We start from the raw sequence: 12,198 nt of genomic DNA, 5'->3' as shown, positions 1-12,198 counted from the left end.
TTGCGTAGAAATTATTTTGCTCTTCACGTTTAATTGTTTTGAAATACGCAAAGCACGCAATGTTAGAAAGATTTGTATTAGTTAAATCCAGATGGATTTCTGAATCCGTCTGGATCTGTTGATGCAATCAAACAAACGCAATTAGTAACTAATTTGTATGTTTCCTTGGACGCAGCTGTTCGCCGGGACCGCCTGTATGTTCAAGTCTCACAATAAGGTTTGTTTCCTCTATCTGTGTGTGTGTGTGTGTGTGTGTGTGTATGTGTGTGTCTTCGATCGTTGTATTTGTCTCTAATATGCTCCCGTTTCGTCGTCTCGTGTCTCGTTTTATTTCCCTCTCTATGTGTGTTTGCATAATTCGCACATTTTCTCGCTCCACCTTTCACACCGAAACCTAACCTTTTTTTGTTCCACGTTTCGATATTTCGCACAAGGATAAAAAAACGCAATATACATTTCTAACGCACCGCTTGTCAACCGTAATGTATTTAATTTTGTTTCACGATGGTAGGTTAGTTGATCTCACGCCTAATTTCCAGAATTAGAAGAAATTTCTTTCGAAAATTATCCACTTTTTCCCGTAAATTCATACAGTGCAAATTTTAAACGATGAATCCCACGTTTAATCCTGAAAATTATATTTTTTTTCTTTTCCTAAAAATCAACTATCCTCCTTTCCAAGATCCACAAGTGCACGATGAGTCTCGTGTCTAATTTCCAAAATTTCTTTCGAAAATTATACAAGATCCTCAAATTCATACGTAAATTTCACGTTCAATTTCCATACTTCTGAATCAAATTTCTTCTGAAAATTATATTTTTTTTCTCGCTTTTTTCCCTATAAATCCCTCAACTATCCTCCCTTCCAAGATCCACAAATTCGGAATGCAGATCTCGTGTCAAATTTCCAGAGGAAAATCCCGGAATTTTTAATCAAAAGAAATTTCTTTCGGAAATTGTACACTTTCTCCTTCTCTAAAAATTCGTTTAAAACTGTCCACCTCCTCGGATTCAGAAGTAAGTTCGTGACTAATTATTTCCTCGATGACGCGTGAGCAAGGAAGGGGCGACGAAAAGAAGAAGAGGAAGAAGGGTGAAAATCCGAAGAATCGAATTAACGAGAAAGGAAACTTGTTCTTTCCTCGCTGTTCGTCGAACGATGTTGCTGGCACGAATTTAGCGTAATGCAATTTCGGCCGCGACGATCCTCGATTGTTCCTCCGTGGAAAGAGCCCACGAAGCCTCCAGAGACTCGTCCACTCGTTGCAATATTGTTTGCCCCTCCACGATTTGCCTCGGCTGTTTCACGCGTTGTTTGCGGGAATAGTTTCGTCGACCAGCTTCCATTATTCGGTTGATATTCGATCGATCGTGCCAATTATTCCTCCGATCGTCTTCGTTCCGATGACAATTAATACTCGCTCGTGGACAAAATCGTTCCTCGAAACTTTTTTTTTCTTTATTTTTCGCGATCCATCTATTTTTTTGAGCGAAAGAATACAACGATTCTCCCTCGATCGATGAAAATTATTTTTCGAATTAACACTAAACCTACCACGGTGCGATCAAATGACCGTTTTCGAAATTTCGTTTAGAATTTCTTGTATACAAAGTTACTGTATCGCCATATGACTTTTTCTATAACGTAGATACAACCCATTTTTCAATGTTCACAACTTTCCGTCTATCGTTTACTTGACGAATCCAATTAGCTGAAATCTCTTTCTATATTAAGATACAAATGTTATTTTGCATTTGACCGCTCGTGGTAGGAATAGGTATACACGAAATGTCGGTAGATTTAGCGTTGAAAGAGAAAAGGTTTGAGAAAGAAACTCTTGAGATCCTCATCTTATCCCTCTGACAAAACAACTTAATCGCAAACGATAATCTTCCATCGAGATTTTCCTTCTAAATAAAAAGAATCCCTTTAGGCTTAAAAGTTGGAGGGGAGAGACGCGGAAGCGAATGGCGTCGGAATTAGTGTCGAGCCGCAATTGGCGTAATGGCCGCGGCTCGAGGGAAACGGGGTCGCCGTATTATTCTTCTTTCGGCGAAGAATGCGAATACTAATTGGCGGGACGACGTATCGTTGCTGGATACTAATACCGGATTCGTGTAATTGGACTGGATTCGTTGGTTTCGTTCGCGCCCACTGTAATTACAGTTAGAACGCGATGGAGCTGCATTCGCGTTCTATCATCGATCGTGTCTTCCCTTTCTTCTTTTCCCGTTCTTCTTTGTTCGTCGCGGAACTTGTTGGCTTTCGAAGCGACAGATTTACGAAGCACGATGGAATCCAAGTCGTTGCCCGCCATTTTCGTAAGTGTAATTTTGGAATTTTGGAATGGAGGGGGGGGGGGGGGACAGTGTTCAGTGTGACAAGTTTCAGAAGGAAGGGAAAACGAATAGGATGAAGACGTTATTATGTTATTATTAAAATGCGGGAGAAAGAAGTTCGGTAAAGGTTCGGAGTAGGAGAAGCTTAATTGCGCCGGGTGTTGTGATTTAATCGGAAACTTTGAGAGCGGAGAGAAATTTAATCAACCAACTTAAATTTAATTCTCTTCTAGTTATTCGACTTTTTTTCTTCTTTTTCCTCCTTCGGTTCAGTTTGTTCTAGGTAAATAGTAAAATATTGTGGAATAGAAGCACTCCCTCTTTCTTGTTAACAACGACCCTTTCCTCTACCAAAAATTTTCTCACGTTCGTGCCAACTTTCGAAAGTTTTCTTTTTCCAAAGATCGAAAGAAATTTCCCTCGAATGGTCGTAATAGCGATTTTATACAGCTGAAAGCTGCAATTCTTATTAAAATCGATTTTTCAGAACTTCAGAATTAGACGTAACTCGTGAGATTTTCAAAACACAGGATTCGCGCAAGATAACTTGATCATTTTCCACTCGACTGTTGACAGCTATTTTCAAATTAAAAGCTACGATTCTCGAAAACGATTTTTCAAAAATTAGCCGCAACGAGTATTTATAATAATAAACAACGAAGGAGGAATGAAAAATCGGCAAAATGCAATTCTCCCCCCTCTCCCTGTTTATCACGCTCCAACGCATTGCTTCCCATTTCCATCAACCAACCGACCAACCTCCTCCTCTCGTCGATGCTTCCGACCCGTTACAATTTTCATCAATCTCCCCGTCTCTCCCCCCTTGGAAACAAAAAGCCCGTGGAAAAAAAACGTGCGGCGGTCATTGCCAAGTCAAACAACAGTTGTTGTCCCCAAACAAGCCTAATCGGTCGAGTCGCCAAAACGTCCAATTTCGCCGAATTCGTGCGGGCAGCGGAAATTCGTGGAGGGGTGCGATAATCGGCAAATAATGGCCGAGCGATGCGGGCGCGAAACAAATCGAGATTAATAATTTGGAACCGGTTGGACGACCGATGGCCCGATCCGTTTGGAAATTCGCTCGAAATTCGTTGCTCCCCACCGTTCTCTCTAGAGAAGAAGCGATGGTTGGAGGAGGAGAGGATGGTTCGTGGATTTCGACGCGTCAACGAGCTCTAATTAGTGACGTCATCGGGTCAATCTCCACGGTATTTTAAGATGAACGCCAGGGCCAGTCGTCGTCGTCCAGCTTCGCTCGCGAAGCGTTCTCCATTTGCGAATCTCCGTCCAAGGCGGCAAATTTTTGCTTTTTTCGCGGGACGAGACGAGAACACACGCTCGACGCGTATTTCGATCGAGGGGGGATCGGTTGGATACACTGGCTCGTCGCACTGGTGCTCGTTCGATGATATCGACAGGATCGATTAGACGCGGACCACGTCTCGAGCTGCTCCGCCCAAATGGACGTGATTCGGGGATACGTGAGTGTGGAGATGACGTGTAGAGTTTAGTTATTGATCTAGGTGTCTTGATTCGAGAGGATTCGATCTTTTCTCGAGAACGTATGCATCAAGTTGAGATAAAATATCTCGAAGAATCTGTGTTGTAGCATAGTTTGTAAATAGTTTGATCGGTGATATTTTGCGAAAATATTGATTGACGTTGATGGGAGGGAGATAAATAAAAATTAGACGTATCGTTTTTCTACTTTTTCGATTTTTCTTTTTTATGAAAAAGAAAAATAGAAATAACGAAAATGCGTGGACTGGTTTTGATTTCAGTTGGGGGACGCAATGTTCGTCGAGTTGCCACGTGTTCGATTGGACGGCGGCGCACGTGCTTTTCGACAGCATTGGGGTTACGAGTCACGACCCCTGGCACCGCCGCCACCATTGATCGAAGAAGACGAAGCGGCGGTTGAACCAGAAACGGTCAGCCTACGGGAAGCCAACACCGCGTCTCCGATAGGTGAGTTTCCGACGCGACTTAATCTTATTTAATGGGATGACGCAATTTTCAACCGGTTTAGGAAACGGCGTACCAAATTTCTAAAGTCAAGGTATACGTTAATTAATTAACGGTCGAGGCATCCTACGAGAAATCGTTGGATGAAAAATACGCTCCTTCGAACGAGGATCAATCAAGGAGGATCAATTGTTACAATTTTCCTTTAGAAATCCTACTCGATTTCCAATTTCGACGATTGCCAATCAACGTGTTAATAAATGAGAGATCCAATGGAAAACGTGTCACATATATCGCGATTAGAGTACAAAAAAATCAAAATTGATACATTTGTGAGCCCCTCGAATTTTAACGGGAAGAAAAATTTTCCTAAAATAAAAATTATTCCGCAATGCAAAAAATCGTGTCTCGTGTCTTTATAATTTTCATTCGCGATAGAAAAATCAAATTATTCCGCGGCTCGATATCGCTTCATTATTCATCGGAACGCGGCTGGTTGGAACGTATCTTTGCGTTGGTCTAATGGTCCCGCGTTTAAATGGACGAGAACACGGAAGCGTTGCTTTTTTTCTTTGTCGAGTCGCGCGCGCGGCTCGATCCCGATTTATATATCAAAGGAATCGGGCCACCTCGTATTAATTGCGCTTTGTCGCCCAAATGGCCGCCGTTGCTGCTGACAAATATCCGTGCGCGCGACACGCTCGTCGTTAACGAGCCGACATTGTTCGACAGGTGCGATTCCCCAATGCGCGTGAACGCCTCTCGTCGACAATGAAGCGTTTTCCACTCCGTTTGTTTGCTTCGATTCCGATTCTTAATCGCCGGCAATTAGCGTTGCTCGATTCGTGCAAAGATGTGGAAGCGTGTGAGCTTTGAACGAGCGCGGAAAGATCGATTCGTTTTTCGGAGATTTGTTTTTTTTTTTTTTTGATCGATTTGGTAAATCGAGGAGAGCGAGAAGTATCGTCTGATGGTAAGCCGACGAGTTGGATAGGATATTGTAGGTTGTTGCAGGATATAGAAGATTCCTGTTAAGAGATCGGTTGCATTTATTTCTTTATTTTTTCTTCGTACATCGTTCGTTCTATTCGAGCGTGAAAATGAGATTTCAATTGCGCTGCAGATTATCGATTCGTATCGTTACATGGTAACCTGAGATACGTTAGTTGAATTCCTACATTATCGATAGGAATCTGCAACTGCAACGCAGGGCGCAGTATCCTGCTAGACCGACAGCGAATAACCATCTTCTCTTCTTACCTAACCTATAGAGTATCATCTGCTTAAAACAATCGTTTAAATTTCCACTGTTGTCGCATCATAAAGACCAATTCGAGAATAATAACAGTTAGATTCCACGTTTTTTTAAACGTAATCCCTCTCGACTTCTTCGTTTTCCTTCGTTCTCTTCCCTCTAAACTTTAAACTTTCAAACGTGCTATCTAAAAGTTTCACACCAACGATTTTCCGCCCCTCGTTTATCATTCTTCTTTGAAAGGACCCGAAAAAAGGGTCTCCTTTCATTCCCTCCCCGTTGTCCACATCGGCGTACTCGTCCAGAAAATTCAGTTTCACACGAACGAGCCGTAGACAATCTCCACCAACTTTTTTTTTCACATCGCTTTAAATCATCCTTTCTCTGAGAACAGAGTTTCTCACCTCCCTCTCACAAAATTCTCGCTCCCAGGCCGTTCGACGAATTCCCCTCCCGTGAACTTGTCCGCGACAAGTCGATTCCGCTATCCCAAGCAAAGCAGAAGGGATACGGAAGAGAGAGATTTCGTGGCACGATACCCGGTTGCTTTTGTCGCGTTGACGGCCCATATCGCGCGGATTTACGCCAGACCTCTCCTCTGTCGGAGACGCAATATCAGCTGGATTTCCTTTCCGCCCTCCTTGAACCTCGGCCGTTCCCTTTGTCCCTTTACCTCTCCTCCCGAGATATTACGGCTGTTTCGATAACACGACTCCTTGGCGCCTCCTTGGTGTCACTGGAAAAGGCGAAATGCGATTGTGGTAAATCGCGATCGATTGATACGCGTTTATTTGCGAATTTCGCTCGAACATAAGTCGAGGAGAAGAAGTAGTTAATTCTTGGGTTGCGGTGTCTTTTCTTTTTTCTTCCAATTAATTTGATAATTGGATTCTAGGGTAAAGTGAATATTAACGAGTTGAGGGTTAGAGAGGGTTGGATGTTTGGAATCGGGATACGAGATGTTGGGAGTGGATAAAGTAGCGGGATGGGAACTTACGATAATGAGCTCCCTGAAATTGCAAAGTTCCTTGATAACAAGTTAATGGAAACGTTACGTGTGCACGTATCTCCGTTGAATTTGTCTTTTGGAAAATTGGGCGAGGAATTAACCGGCAGGGATGAGATCGAGAAAAAAGAAGGCATGATTTTTTAAATATAACGAGCTCGAAGCTGCGCTTAAATTACACCCCCCGTTTAATTCTCTCGTGAATTTTGCAACCCCCCCATACTAAATTCTTCGAGATTACTCGAGTTAACCCGTAAGCTCGAAATTCTAACACTTTCAAAGTTGGAAAGTTAACAAAAAGTTAAACTCGCGAGGCTCTGATGTTCGCAACTTCGAATCCCCGACCTGTTAACTAACTCTACGCGCATAAAACAACGTAGCAACGAATATTTATCCTGAAATTCCTAATGTAATTCATCGATTCAACGAAAAAAGAAAACAATCCATCAATTCTACTTCTTCTCACGAAGATAAATCAATCGTGAGAATCGTTTTACCTTCGAACAAGTAAACTTCAAATTGAGAAAATTTCATTCTTTCGCTTCAGACGACTTCAAAAATATGCACGGTGCTCGAGAAAAATCGTCAGCGACCCCATTTAACGCTTTACAATTCGAGTTGCATCAACGATGTTTATTGAAAAAAGGAAAAAATTGACGATAAAAACGAAATATCGATGCTATGTTTCCAGAGAAAGATACTCGACAACTCTGATCGCTCGTCGTATCGTACGATACGCGGCATCTTGTGCAAACCGACTATAATCGACCGTCGTATCTCAGTGACATTTTATGCAGAGCGACTATAAAGTCGATCGTAGTACCTCAGTGACATCTTACGCAGAACGACTATAGTCGCCCATAATATGTCAATAATATCTTATGCAAAGCGACTATAGTCGCCTGCGGTATCTCAGTGACATTTTATGCAGAGCGACTATAAAGTCGACCATAGTACGTCAGTGACATTTTATGCAGAGCGACTATAGTCGGCCGTAATACCTCAGTGACATCTTATGCAAAGCGACTATAGTCGGCCGTAATACCTCAGTGATATCATGCAAAGCGATTATAATCGGCCATAATACGTTGTCAATGGCATTTTATACAGAGCGACTATAATCGGTCATAATACCTCAATGGCATCTTATGCAAAGCGACTATAGTCGCCTGCAGTATCTCAGTGACATTTTATGCAGAGCGACTATAAAATCGGCCGTAGTACCTCAGTGACATCTTATGCAAAGCGATTATAATCAGCCGTAATACCTCAGTGATATCATGCAAAGCGACTAGTCGAGTATAGTACTTTGTCAATGACATCTTGCAGAGCAATTATAGTCGCCTGTGATACCTTAGTGACATCATGCAAAGCGACTATAGTCACCTGTGGTATCTCAATGATATTTTATGCAGAGCGACTATAAAGTCGACCGTAGTATCTCGGTGACATCATCTGCAGAGTGACTATAGTTGGCTGTAAGTGATATGCAAAGTGACTATAGTCGCCCGTATTTTAGAGACATCATGCAAAGCGATTATAGTCGGCCGTAATACGTCGTCAATGGCATTTTATACAGAGCGACTATAATCGGTCATAATACCTCAATGGCATCTTATGCAAAGCGACTATAGTCACCTGCAGTATCTCAGTGACATTTTATGCAGAGCGACTATAAAGTCGACCGTAGTACCTCAGTGACATCTTATGCAGAGCGATTATAATCGGCCGTAATATCTCAGTGATATCATGCAAAGTGACTATAGTCGCCCATAGTATTTTAGAAACATCATGCAAAGCGACTATAGTTGAGCATAGTACGTCGTCAATGGCATTTTATGCAAGGCGACTATAGTTAGCCGTAGTACCTCAATGACATCTTATGCAGAGCGACTATAATCGCCCGTGATACCTCAGTGACATCATGCAAAACGATTATAGTCGCTTGTGGTATCTCAGTGACATTTTATTCAGAGCGACTATAAAGTCGATCGTAGTATCTCGGTGACATCTTATGCAGAGTGACTATAGTCGCCTGTAATACCTCAGTGATATCATGCAAAGTGACTATAGTCGCCCATAGTACGTCATCAATGGCATTTTATGCAGAGCAACTATCGTCAGCCGTAGTATCTCAGTGGCATCTTATGCAGAGCGACTATAATCGGCCGTAATACCTCAGTGATATCATGCAAAGCTATAGTCTATAGTCACCTGTGGTATCTCAACACTGACATTTTACGCCAAACGACTATAAATTCGACCGTAGTATCTCGGTGACATCTTATGCGAGTATAGTCGGTCGTAGCACGTCAATGGCATCTTACGCGATGCGACTATAATAACGAACAGATTAAACACGCGTGACTTCCGCTTCGTTCACACGTCCCATTTCCCTCGAAAGATAACCGAGACGTAACAACTCGATGATTTCGAGTTGATCTCCCTTCTCTGTTCTCCTCTCCTCCCTTCCGCATCGAGGATAAGTATAAACGCGGTAATGATACGTTGTTTCGAATATAATCGACAACATTTTGAAGGAAATAAGAATTTTCATCGGAATTTTCGACTTGGAAGGCCGATGGTTAAAATGATATCGGTGAGGTGTGTATATATATATACAGGGAATCCTCCGTTTCCCCTCTTCCCTCGTTCTCGTACGGTACACCCCTGATCCTCCCCTCTCCCCTCCAACAACGCGCGTGATCATAATTATTATTGAAATTGCACGCTGGCCGTAATAACACGCGTGTAACGGACGCCGTTTCCGAGTGACGGCAATCACGCGACGCAACGGGGATTATTAATTTAAACGTAATACCACGGCCGAGATTGGTGTCCGGGATAAAGCGACGCGGATTCGCCCGTCGAGAATCAATCCTATGGAAAACTCGTGTTCGATCCGGGGAAGGGGAGGGGATTTTCATCACGAGCGGTTACGTGAATAATCGCTCGTGATAATTTTGTTTCTCTGTTGTTATTTTGTTTGGAGGAGAGGGGAGGGGGGAAGGGCAGCGTGGATCTTTTCGTGCGATTTATTATAAAAAGTTATTGACGAAAATGATTTCGGGTAAAAATGAAATAAATTTTTAAAAATCGATTAATCCCATTAACTGTGTGGCTTATAAACTATATATAAAATAAAAATAAAATAAAAAACAATAAAAGAAATTTTTTTAAATAGAATATCACTTTGATAATATAATTTAAAATTAGAATGTATACACTTATTCTTATTTTATTTTTCTTATCGTTGATTATAAAATGTATACTTTGTCGGTCGGTTTTATTTTCTATTCTATTTTTGTTCTGATACAAGATGAAAGTTTAGTTTCATTTTGATTGCTATTCGAGTATTCTTTCAAAGTATATTTTTGTGAACTTTCCCTAATAACTTTCCCTTCTGCCTGTTCCAATTCCTCGAGGAAAAAATCGTGTTAAACAAAACGTTGATAAATATTTAGCAATGAAATTTTAATATAAATTTTGAAATTTTAATAACAACTCGTACTCTTATTATTTACTTTCTTTGTAAAATATTTTTTTTTTTTTTTTCGTTTTCATCTCGACTCAAAATTAAGTTAAAAAGTTAATCAATCCAATCGTTAACCGATCCAATCGAGTTAATTTTTTTCAATCCACCCGACTTAAACTATTCGTTTGAAACGTTTTCAACACTTTACCTAAAGAACGATATATCACCCTTGACATCTTTCATAAAACTTCCATCTCTCCTCACGATTCTCCAAAAAAAAAAAAAAAAAAAAACGTTAAGAAACGCAAACGTAACGATGAACGAAAGAGGAAGAGAGAAAAGATAGAGTCTGAAGAAAAAAACACAGAGAGAAAGACAATGGAGGATGACGGAGTGGTTCTCGATCGATGAGTTGAGAATCACTCTCGAAAAGACTTCTCCTCGATCATCGGTCACCCATTGTCTCGGATACCGGATACGCTTTAGCACCGGAAGAACGTCCCTACACAGGCCCCTGTATACGGTTAGGTTGGCTCGTGTCGGCGCGTCGTCCAACGCGCTGAATGCGTTTTCTCCACCCACCCACGTGTACATATTTATATTATATATACACGTATGTGCGCGTATCTGAACGGATCTTCGCCATTGCCAGCTCACCTATCTGTCCGTTCGCTCTCCAGAAACCTATCGCGTCTTTGTTCGGTTATGTAACGAAAGCGCGCGGGGCATTTCTACCAGTTTGTTTCGAAATCCAATCTTTTCGAATTCCTCGCTTTCTTCGTTCGAAAGAAATTGCCATTTTTCCCCCGTTTTTCGCCTCGTTAACACGTCGAAAAGCAGTAAGAAGGTAAACAGAGCGATAAACGGAAGTAGCTTTGATATTTTTATTTTATATATTTTGATATAAAATTAAACCGATTCTGAATTAGTTGTTTTCTTCGCTCCCTACTTCGTTTCTAAAGTCAATTTTAAGTATTTTGGTGTGAATATAAGCCTCTAATTGGCAACTTCGACTCGGTTATACCCTCCTATGTTACCATATACGGTATAATTTTAGATTTGAAATCGTATAAAGATGCAGAGTGTTTCGCTAACAAATCATACTACGTCCCTCTTTTCTATTATTCTTAAATTTTAAATTCTGTGATTCCAAAGTATATTTATATTTCAGTTTCATTGAATTTCTTTTAAAATTCCGCTTCAACTCTTTGCGTTCATATGTCGCCGTATAACCATATTTACATCAATAATATATCTTCTTACTTGATCGATAATAACCTTCTTAAATATATAAATACAAATGTAAATAGTTAAAATCTTATTTTTCTTGAAGAAGAACGTATTAATTTTCGGATTTTCATCGAATAAAATAAAAAAGATTCGTTATGTGTTTATAATACATCTGACTGTTCTCTAACTCGGCCAATTTCTAGCGTTCATCTGTCGACGAGGGATGGTGGAAGATTTTCGAAGGAACCGTTAAGCGGAGAGAAGAAGAAGCAGCGATTAAGCGTAATCGGCCGATTCGCATGCTCGCCGCGTGTGGAACGTGACGCGTTCCACCGATCGAGAACGCTTCTTTGAATCTCGAGGAGGAGGTGCTCGTAATGGGGGTGAAACCCTTTCCTCGCACCTGGCGGAATTTCCTCGAAAACTCGGACCTCTTTCTCTTCTTCTTCGAGAAATGGCGGAAGAGCGAAGCGATCTCGTTTGGAGAAGAAAGGAAAGAGAGAGAGACAATGTGGCTCGTTCTCTTTTATACGTTTTAACACGCAACGTGGAACAACACGTTCGAAAGTGGTTCAGTAGTCTTTGTGGATACTTCGAGACGAAGTTTGCTCGGTTTTTACCTCGTTCGCGCCTCGTCGACCCTAATTTCCCTATTGTTTCGTCGCTTCGCGATTTTTATCCTCGCTCCCTTCCACCGAGGAGAGAAAGATGGCGAATTGAATTGTGCCAAGTGTAAATTAACGCGTGTTTCTAGAGACTCTGTACAAACTCTGCTTTAACCGTTAATCGCAAGCGACCGTAATATGTACTCGGTTGTCGCTTGGGCGATGGGCGGACGAGCACGCGTGCCCGATTGAATTTTCACGAGCGTTGAAAATTATCCGTTTGTTTTTTTTCTCTCTCTCTCTCTCTCCCCCCTCCTGTGCA

At 41.4% G+C, this 12,198-nt stretch overlaps 1 protein-coding gene across 1 annotated transcript in view; it reads left to right on the top strand.

The window, feature by feature from the left end:
* LOC147657406 (uncharacterized) overlaps positions 1-11,594 on the top strand; it is a 60,268-nt gene extending 48,674 nt beyond the window's left edge. Inside the window, exons 4-6 of the mRNA XM_086909701.1 lie at positions 176-217; positions 4,122-4,308; positions 11,475-11,594. Coding sequence (XP_086765827.1) covers positions 176-217; positions 4,122-4,308; positions 11,475-11,524 — 279 coding nt within the window. The 3' untranslated portion in view covers positions 11,525-11,594. The remainder of the gene's footprint in view (positions 1-175; positions 218-4,121; positions 4,309-11,474) is intronic.
* Positions 11,595-12,198: the final 604 nt, after the last annotated feature.

This window comes from Apis florea, unplaced genomic scaffold, assembly GCF_048593485.1.
Source record: "Apis florea isolate Af1SG1 unplaced genomic scaffold, ASM4859348v1 contig_3158_pilon, whole genome shotgun sequence".
In the NCBI taxonomy this organism is placed as follows: domain Eukaryota; kingdom Metazoa; phylum Arthropoda; class Insecta; order Hymenoptera; family Apidae; genus Apis; species Apis florea.
The sequence above is the reverse complement of the archived record's forward strand: the minus strand, read 5'-3'. Positions and strand labels throughout refer to the sequence as shown.